The sequence below is a fragment of the Crotalus tigris genome, unplaced genomic scaffold (genome assembly GCF_016545835.1).
Source record: "Crotalus tigris isolate CLP2741 ecotype Arizona unplaced genomic scaffold, ASM1654583v1 scf7180000017690.20705106771:4171800, whole genome shotgun sequence".
NCBI lineage: Eukaryota > Metazoa > Chordata > Lepidosauria > Squamata > Viperidae > Crotalus > Crotalus tigris.
The window spans coordinates 3,605,001-3,615,255 of record NW_024096569.1 but is presented as its reverse complement, the minus strand read 5'-3'; the positions used below and the strand labels follow the sequence as shown (position 1 = coordinate 3,615,255).

At 46.8% G+C, this 10,255-nt stretch overlaps 1 protein-coding gene across 1 annotated transcript in view; it reads right to left on the bottom strand.

Annotated features, from left to right (window-relative positions):
* Positions 1-323: 323 nt before the first annotated feature.
* The window catches only part of LOC120305651 (myosin-6-like), a 39,931-nt gene continuing 29,999 nt past the window's right edge, over positions 324-10,255 (bottom strand). Inside the window, exons 16-21 of the mRNA XM_039337829.1 lie at positions 9,944-10,253; positions 8,688-8,761; positions 7,341-7,428; positions 5,530-5,647; positions 4,247-4,370; positions 324-356 (exon numbers count right to left, since the gene is read on the bottom strand). Of these exons, the coding sequence (XP_039193763.1) occupies positions 324-356; positions 4,247-4,370; positions 5,530-5,647; positions 7,341-7,428; positions 8,688-8,761; positions 9,944-10,253 (747 nt within the window). The remainder of the gene's footprint in view (positions 357-4,246; positions 4,371-5,529; positions 5,648-7,340; positions 7,429-8,687; positions 8,762-9,943; positions 10,254-10,255) is intronic.

The following is a 10,255-nucleotide window of genomic DNA, read 5'->3' as shown; positions in this document are numbered from 1 at the left end:
GGTAGAAAAAAGAGCAAAGAAAATCAAAATTTGGTCAGCACCAGGTGAAGATGAACTGCATGGGTTTTGGTTGAAACATCTAACTGTTATACACCCACTCATTGCCAAACAGTTCAACAATATACTACAAGGAGGAGAAATTGAAACAGTGGCTAACAACTTGAGAAACTCGTATCTCTAATAATGAACTAAATCCAGCAAAAGGGGCAACACCAGGTAACTAACAGGCCATTACCTGCTTACCACCACATTTTCTAATATACTAACTGTTGTAGTACTGATTCAGTGCAAAAAGCTCTAGTTGACATGCTCTAACATCTCTTTCACCTGACGCCGAATAGGACAACATCGCCACACTAGCAGAGGAACAAAAGATCAACTCCTAATAGACAAAATGATCTTGGAAACTGCAAGAGAAGGAAGACCACCCCAAATGTGGCATGGATTGACTACAAAAAGGCATTTGACTCTCTGCCACATGATTGGATAATAAAGTGCCTAGAAATAACAGGAGTCAGTAGAAACATCAGAAAATTTGTGCAAAGATCGATGGCACAATGGAAAACACAGTTTCAGATCAATGGTGAGAGGCTGGGAGAGGTTAATATCAAGAGAGGAATATTTCAAGGAGATTCATTATCACCATTACTATTTGTTATTGCATTGTTTTCGTCTCTGTCAACAATACTCGCATGCAACTCAGGACAATGGCTATCAAACATCAAAAACTCTGGCCGAGACTATCCCCACTCTCCTTTATCAATGGATTAGCTGAAGCTGTATGGCCAAACATCACTCTGAACCTCGGAATCGCTGCTCAAACATCTCGTCGGATACTATATTCCTGAGTATATTGCAATGGAGTTTGGCTTGGACAAATGTGCTACACTTACTATCAAACAAGAAAAAGTAGTGAAAACTGAAGGAATCAAGATGCCCACGAAAATAACATTAAGAGTCTGGATGAGGAAGATTACTACAAATACTTGGGTATCCTTCAAGCTGACAACATCAAGCACACTGAAGTCAAGAAACAGATTAGAGGTGAATACATCAAGAGAGTGAAGAAGATCTTAAAGTCCAAACTCAATGGAGGAAATACCATAAAGGCAATCAACACCTGGGCAATCCCAGTCATTAGGTACACAGCTGGAATAGTGGACTGGACTCAAGCAGAACTAAAAGCAATGGATAGGCAGACCAGAAAAATAATGACAATGAATCATGCCCTTCATCCACGCAGTGACATTGATAGACTTTATCTACCAAGGCAAATAGGTGGGCGTGGAATGCTACAAGTACATCAGATGGTTGAAGAAGAAAAAATGGCTTTGGAAGAATATCTGAAGAACAATGATGAAGATGCACTGAAATTAGTATATCAGGAAGGCTTACTAACTACTGGAGAGACCAAACTGGCCTACAAGAAAGACCAAATGAAGAACAGAATAGAGGCATGGGAAGACAAAGCACTACATGGCCAATACATGAAAAAAATAGCTGGGAAAGCAGATAATAATAAAACCTGGCAATGGCTAAGAGCAGGAAAATTGAAGAAAGAGACCGAGGGACTAATTCTGGCTGCACAAGACCAAGCCTTAAGGACAAATGCATACAAAGTCAAAATTGAGAAGACAGCAACAGACAGTAAGTGCCGCCTATGCAAAGAAGCTGAAGAAACAGTGGACCACTTGGTAAGCTGTTGCAAGAAGATTGCACAAACTGATTACAAGCAGCGGCATGACAAAGTAGCAACAATGGTGCATTGGAAGATCTGCAAAAAATATCATTTGCCTGTAAGCAAAAACTGGTGGGATCATAAAATAGAGAAAGTCATAGAAAATGATAAAATTAAACTGCTCTGGGACTTCAGAATTCAAACAGACAAGCACCTGCAACATAACACCCCAGACTTAACAATTGTCGATAAGAAAGACAAAAAAGTCTGGATAGTGGACGTGGCAGTGCCTGGAGATAGCAGAATAGAAGAGAAAGAACTGGAGAAGATAACAAAATACAAAGACCTACAAATAGAAATAGAAAGACTGTGGCAAAAGCAAGCAAGGGTAGTACCAATAGTCATAGGCTCCTTGGGTGCAATCCCAAAACAACTGGAGCACCACTTGAACACAATTGGCATTGACAAATTCGCTATTAGTCAATTGCAAAAGGCGGCCTTATTAGGAACTGCTTCCATCCTGCGACGATATCTGTAATACCATCAAACATCCACATCTGCCTATCCCAGGTCCTGGGTAAGGACTCGATAGGTAGACAAAATGCCAAATCCAGTCTGAACATCTGGCTGACTGTGCGATGATCGATAATAATAATAATAATGATGTTGGAAGGGACCTTGGAGGTCATCGAGTCCAACCCCCTGCTCAGGCAGGAATCCTACACCATTTCAGACAAATGGCTGTCCAGTCTCTTCTTAAAAACTTCCAGTGTGACATCCATGCACTTCCGATGGGCCGTTCTAGGCCTGGGAGACCTCCTTCAGGCCTCTAAGGCCTAGAACAGACTTCCAGAAGCAGCGTGGGTTCAGCCGGTTCTCCAAACTCAACAAAATTCAGATACTGGCTCTACCGAACCGGTGCAAACCAGCTGAATCCCACCACTGGTTGTCAAGCATCTGAATGTCAATCACGTGACCGTGGGGATGCTTCCAATGGCCGTACGTATGAAAAACGGTCGTCGAGGACAACCTGCACAAAAACATGGTTGTAAGATCCACTTGTCAAACGGATTTCCCTTTTTGTTGTCATTTGCACAGCGGTGACTTTAAAAACAGAGTTTCTCCAGGTGGGCTATGTTAAGATGCGTGGACTTCAACTCCCAGAATTCCCCTGCAGGCTGGGGAATTCTGGGAGTTGAAGTCCACAAAGCTTAAAGTTGCCAAGGTTGGCCACTCCTCCTCCAAAGGTTACAAAGACTCGGATAAAAATGTAAGAGTATTTTATATGGTTTCTATATAGACATAAATATAAAAATAGGTGCATGATAATTGGCCTTGGTTATGTGCCCCCTCTTTCCATTTTTTGTATTTGTCCTTTTTGTCTTTTAGTTTGTTAGAGAGATCTTTGTGCAGCCATGCTGGTTTCTTCTTGGATTTCTTGTTTTTCTTTCTCAGTGGTATTGCGCTGGTCTGGGCTTTTATGATCGCATTTTTCAGGATTTCCCACGCTTTCTGGGTTGTTTTCCCCTTTAGGATTTTCATCCATGGGAATTTTTCCTAGGTTCTCTCTGAGTTTGTTAAAGTCGGCTTTTTTGAAGTTTAGGATGTTGGTTAGATTGTTTTCTATTGCTAGTGTTTGCCTTATATTAAATCCGTTTGACAAGTGGATCTTACAACCATGTTTTTGTTTAAGCAGTCCTTGATTTACAACAATTCATTTGGTGACCATTCGCAGTCACAACGGCACTGGAAAAAAGTGACGTATGACCGTTTTTCACACTTACAACCGTTGCACCCCCCTCCGCGGTCACGTGATCCAAAATTGGACGCTTGGAAACTGGCAGGTATTTATGACGGTTGCACTGTCCCAGGGTTACGTGATTCCCCTTCTGCAGGAAAAGCCAACGAGGAATCAAGATTCACTTAACAACCGTGTTACTAATTTAACAACTGCAATGATTCACTTAACAACCGTGGCAAGAAAAGTCATAAAATGGGGGGGGAAGGCTCACTTAACACACATTTCACTTAGCACAGGGGTAGGCCACCTTGGCTCTTTCACGACTCGTAGACTTCAACTCCCAGAATCCCTGAGCCAGCCACGCTGAGGAGAAAGGGAGAGGTTTCCAAGCTGACCCATGCTGGCTCAGGAATTCTGGGAGTTGAAGTCCATGAGTCATGAAGGGGCCAAAGTTTCCCCCATGCTGGCTCAGGAATTCTGGGAGTTGAAGTCCACGAGTCATGAAGGGTCCAAAGTTTCCCCCATGCTGGTTCAGAAATTCTGGGAGCTGAACACGTCATAAAAGAGCCAAGGTTGCCTACCCCTGGCTTAGCACCATAAACGTGCATTTCCTTCCGGATCAATAGGGAATTAGCAAAGTCTCTTTTAGGGGCCCTTAACGGGAGCGTGCAAAATCCGAATCCTACAATCTCCCCCTTTCCAAGGTCAAAACAGCCCTGCTGGTTTTATCCTCAAAAGCTGAAGTTTCTTTCCTTTGGGTCCTTAAGGGAAAAGCGGAGGAGGGGGAGCATAGGACTCCCCCCCCATTCCAAATTTGCTCGCCTCACCTTGGTGTGTCCAAATTTGTACTGGTTGTGGTCAATGTCCAGGGAGCTCAGAAGCTTCTCGGCCCCTTTCCGGCTGTCGATGAACTGTCCCTCCGGGATGGACGCAGGGTTTAAGATGCGGTACCTGGTGCGAAAGTAGAGAATTGGCTGAATTTTCCTGCTCAAGGTTAACCCCAAAGAAGGGGGGGGTGTTTCCCACCTATTCTCCAAAGTACCTGACGGCAGGACAAGAAGCAACGCATGGAAACTAATCAAGGAGAGAAGCAACCTGGAACTGAGGGGAAACGTCCTAACAATGAAGACAATTAACCAGTGGAACTGCTTGCCACCGGAAGTTGTTTGTGCTCCCTCACTGGAGGTTTTTAAGAAGTGATTGGACAGCCATTTGTCTGAAATAGTATAAGGTCTCCTGCACTACCTGTGGTCTTTTTTAAAAAGTATTTTATTAATTTTCTATTATTACAATTCATTAGTGCTTAATGAAGGCCGTGTCGTCTAGATTGATTTTTGTTTGCTTAGTCCTAAAAGTTAAGTTGCTACTCTCTGTCTCGTTTTTTTCCAGCCATTGATAAAATAAGTTCCATATCTGAAAGTATTCTGTTTCTTTGATAAGGTCTCATCAAGTGGCCTTAACCCAGGGGTAGGCAACCTCGGCTCTTTTATGACTGGTGGACTTCAACTCCCAGAATTCCTGAGCCAGCCATGCTGAGGGGAAAGGGAGAGGTTTCCAAGCTGAGCTAGGCTGGCTCAGGAATTCTGGGAGTTGAAGTCCACGAGTCATGAAGGGGCCAAAGTTTCCCTCATGCTTCCTCAGGAATTCTGGGAGTTGATGTCCACGAGTCATGAAGGGGCCAAAGTTTCCCTCATGCTGGCTCAGGAATTCTGGGAGTTGAAGTCCACGAGTCATGAAGGGGCCAAAGTTTCCCTCATGCTGGCTCAGGAATTCTGGGAGTTGAAGTCCACGAGTCATGAAGGGGCCAAAGTTTCCCTCATGCTGGCTCGGGAATTCTGGGAGTTGAAGTCCACGAGTCATGAAGGGGCCAAAGTTTCCCTCATGCTGGCTCAGGAATTCTGGGAGTTGATGTTCACGAGTCATGAAGGGGCCAAAGTTTCCCTCATGCTGGCTCAGGAATTCTGGGAGTTGAAGTCCACGAGTCATAAAAGAGCCAAGGTTGCCTACCCCTGCCTTAACCCATCCCATGATCTTCATTCTCTTTCTGTTAGGCAGGCTGAGCTGAACCTCCCCAAAAGATCCTTTCTGAACAGCAGGGGAGTGGATTCACCTTTGCCTGAAGTCCCCGTAGAGGATCCGGTTGGGGAATCCTTTCCGACAGATCCGGATCCCCTCCAGGACGCCATTGCAGCGTAACTGGTGCATGACCAAAGGGTTGTCCATTATACCTAAGAAAGAAAAGGAGACACTAAGAAAGGAGGGAAAATTAAAAGATTATCCCCCCTTGGAAAGATGCATCCTGGCCCAGTGTCTGGATTCACACAACCACACTAAACCCAAAGGGCATAACAAAAACAAAAATAAAAAACCCACAAAGGAGAGGTTTGTGCAATAGGCAATGGTCAAGAAATGAAATAGAACAGGGGCCTCAACTTCAGACTTGTGGACTTGTGGACTTCAACTCCCAGAATTCCTCAGCCAGAGTGCCTGGCTGAGGAATTCTGGGAGTTGAAGTCCACAAGTCATCAAAGGGCCTATTTTGAAGACCCATGCTTGTGGACTTCAACTCCCAGAATTCCTCATCCAGCGTGAGGGAACTGTGACCCTTTTATGACTTGTGGACTTCAACTCCCAGAATTCCTCAGCCAGCGTGAGGGAACTATGACCCTTTTATGACTTGTGGCTGAGGAATTCTGGGAGTTGAAGTCCACAAATCTTAAATTTGCCAAGGTTGAGGACCCCTGAAATGGAATGTTCTGAATTATGCAACCGGCTGTAACGGGCAGGTAGTCCTCCACGTCCAATCAAATTTTGGAGCCACAAATTTCCATTGCCGTTAACTGAGTTTTGCCCCATTTTGCGACCTTGCTTGCCACAGTCGTTAAGTGAGTCGCTGCAGTTGTTATGTCAGTGACACGGTTGTTAAGCGAATCTGGCTTCCCCCCATTGACTTTGCTGATCTGAAGGTCGCAAAAGGAGATCATGTGATCCCGGGACGCTGCAACCGTCATAAATACGAGTCAGTTGCCAAGTGTCTGAATTTTGGGTCGTAAGTGTGAAAAACGGACATAAATCCCTTTTTTTCAGTGCTGTGGTAACTTTGAATGGTCACTAAATGAACGGTTGTTAAGGGGGACTATTGCTACGCTAACTGGGAGCAATTCTGCAGTTCACAATCTTTAGAGATCTGATGCAGCTAGTCCTCAACTTACAACAGTTTCATTTAGTGACCGTTCAAAATTACAACGTCAAAAAAGTAATGATAGGACCATTTTTCACACGACCGTTGCAGCATCCTCCATGGTCACGGGATCAAAGTTCAGATGCTTGGAAACTGACTCATATTTACGACGGCCTCAGTGTCCCGGGGTCACGTGATCTCCCTTTTGCGAACTTCTGACCGGCGACGTCAATGGGCGGAAACTAGATTCATTGAACAACCCTGTTGCTAACTTAACAACTGCAGTGATTCCCTTAACAACTGTGGCAAGAAAGTTCGTAAAATGGGGCCAAACTCACTTAACAGAAATTCTGGCCTCAATTGCGGTCGTACGTCGAGGACTACCTGAATTTCCCTGCTAGGTGTCGCCTTCCGCCTTGCCGTAAAATGCACGCAGTTTTTCTGAATTTTGTGGAAGGATCCAATTTGTGGTGCCGGGGGTCGGCAACTCGGGCCCCCGCCCTGGCCCTCGGCCCTTGAACTTCCAGGAAGGACAGGAGGACTTCCTTTCTCCGTTTCCTTCCTGGCTCTCAGCCAGCTGTCAAACAGGAAACGAAGACGAGAAGGAGCAGCGTGATGCCCAGCTGACTCCGGCAAGGACAGAGATGCCGGTTAAGGGACGGGAGTCTTGCCAGTTCCCCAATCTGAAGGCCTGGCTCTCCCGCCCCGTCAGCGGATCCCTGTCCATCCCACTGGATTACCGGGCTCCTTCCGTTCGTTGGGGATGATGCAGCGCACAAAATGAGGGTGGGTGGTTTTGAGGTTGGCCATCAACTTGTTGAGGTTCTCCTGCAGGAAGAAAGGAGAGGATGAGGAGGAGGAGGAGGAGGAGGAAGGGAGGGGAGCAGGGCGGGGAAGGGAGGGGAGGGGAAGAGATAGAGGGAGGGAGGAAGGAGGGAAGGAGAGCCAGAGGAAGGAGAGAGGAGAGATGGAGCAAGGGAGGGAGGAAGGAAGGAGAGAAGGAGAGAGAAGAGGAGAGAGGAGCAACCGAGGGAGAGAAGAGGAGAAGAGAAGAGGGGTAGGAAGGAAGGAAGGAAGGAAAGAGTAGAGACAGAGGGAGGAAGAGGAAAGAGGGGAGAGGAGGAGAGAGAGAAGCAACAGAGGGAGGGAGAGAAGAGGGAGAGAGAAAGGGAAGCAAGGGAGAGGAGAAAGGGATGGATGGATGGATGAAGGATGGGTGGAGGAAGGAAGGAAGGAAAGAGGAGTAGAGGAGAGACAGAGACAGGGAGGAAGGAAGGAAGGAAGGAAGGAAGGAAGGAAAGAGGAGTAGAGGAGAGACAGGGAGGAAGGAGAGAGAAGAGGAGAGAGGAGCAACCGAGGGAGAGAAGAGGGGAAGAGGGGAAGGAAGGAAAGAAAGAGGAGTAGAGACAGAGGGAGGGAGGGAGGGAGGGGAGAGGAGAGAGAGAAGCAACAGAGGGAGGGAGAGAAGAGGGAAAGAGAAAGGGAGAGGGAAACAAGGAAGAGGAGAAATGGATAGATGGATGGAGGGATGAAGGATGGGTGGATGGAGGAAGGAAGAAAGGAAAGAGTAGAGGAGAGACAGGGAGGGAGGAAGGAGGGAAGGAGAGAGAGGAGGAGAGGAGAGAGAGAAGCAACAGAGGGAGGGAGAGAAGAGGGAGAGACAAAGGGAAGCAAGGGAGAGGAGAAATGGATGGATAGATGGAGGAAGGAAGGAGAAAGAGGAGAGATGGATGGAGGGAAGGATGGAAGGAAGGAAGGAAGGAAGGAAGGAAGGAAGGAAGGAAAAACAGAGAGAGAGGAGGAGAGGGACAGAGAGGAGAGAGAGAAATGTTCATTATGTTTCTCTTGGCAAACCCCAGTAAGCTCTAAGCCAGTCTTTCCCCACTGAGCTGTACGGACCCCCAACTCCCAGAATTCCCCAGCCAGCACGCCATGTTGGGACCCCCCCCGCTCTCAACCCTGTCCCAAAAGCCCCTGCTGCGGCTTCTAGCCAGCTCCCAATCCCTGACTCCCAGCTCCTCCCCCTGGGAAGCCTAGAACCCATCCTCCTCGTCCGGGGGGGGGAGTAGGGGGGTCCGGTCTCCTACCCGGTGTAGCGCTGAGACGGTCTGGAAGGAGGAGCCTTTCTTCTTGGAGCCTTTGCCCTTCCCGCCCTCTCCGCCTGGGGAAGGAAAGAAGGGTGAGGCCCGGAGGATCTCCCAGCGGCACAAGTCCAGGGAGTCCTCGACTTACGACTGTTTGTTTAGCGACCACAATTATGACGGCCCTGAGAAAAGGGACCGACAACTAGTCCTCATACTTACAACCTTTCCTTTCCTCTTTTCTGTTTTTCTTCTTTCCTTTCTTTCCCTTTCCTTTTTCTCTCTTCCTTTCCTTTCCTTTTTCTCTCTTCCTTTCCTTTTTCTCTCTTCTTTTTCTTTCCTTTTTCTCTCTTCCTTTCCTTTTTCTCTCTTCCTTTCCTTTCCTTTCCTTTTCTATCTCCATTTTCTCTCTTCCTTTACTTTTTCTCTCTTCCTTTCCTTGCCTTTTTCTCTCTTCCTTTCCTTTTTCTCTCTTCCTTTCCTTTCCTTTTTCTATCTCCATTTTCTCTCTTCCTTTCCTTTTTCTCTCTTCCTTTCCTTTTTCTCTCTTCTTTTCCTTTCCTTTTTCTATCTCCATTTTCTCTCTTCCTTTCCTTTTTCTCTCTTCCTTTCCTTTTTCTCTCGTCTTTTCCTTTTTCTCTCTTCTTTTCCTTTCCTTTTTCTCTCTTCCTTTTCTTTTTCTCTTCCTTTCCTTTTTCTCTTCCTTTCCTTTCCTTTTTCTCTCTTCCTTTCCTTTCCTTTTTCTCTCTTCTTTCCTTTTTCTCTCTTCCTTTCCTTTTTCTCTCTTCCTTTCCTTTCCTTTCCTTTTTCTCTCTTCTTTCCTTTTTCTCTCTTCCTTTCCTTTTTCTCTCTTCCTTTCCTTTCCTTTTTTCTATTCCCTTCCTTCCTCCCTCCCTCCCTCCCTCCCTCATTCCTGATGTGTAGCTTTCTAAATTACAGTAGATTCCACCCCTTTGTGGGTTCCATCTCTCCCAATTGTCCTCTTTGCCTTCTCCAGGACCTTCCCAAGATGGTGAGGGCCCTCAACCCCAGAAGATAAGACCCATTGGACCCCAGCTGTGGACGCTGGTGAGCAAAGAGCACCTTCATCCACCCCGAATGCCGGTCACCCCAACTCTTATTTTCCCAAGTCGCATTAACGTCAGCTCTCCAAGAGATCATCAGATGGTCATTTCTGGAGCATCTTCAGATCAAGACCACCCTGGAGATGCAGAAGGTTCAAGCCAACCGGGACCAAATTCTCTCTTCCCTCCCCATCTCACCCGCCTCGCTGCCCGTGTAGGTGGAGAAGAGCGTGGCCAGCAGCTTCAGGGCGGACTTCTGGTAGAGGGCCACCACGGTATCGTTCAGGGGGTCTTTGTTCTTCTCCAACCACCCGTTGATGTTGTAGTCCACGGTGCCAGCATAGTGCATCAGGGCAAAGTGAGCCTCCGGCTTCCCCTTGGTGTTGCGGGCTTTTCCGAAGTTGGAGGACTTGCCCAGGTGGTTATCGTAGAGTTTGGCCTTGAAGGTCATGTCGCTGGCCTTGGGGAACATGCACTCTTCTTCCAGGATGGACATAATACCCAGAGGCT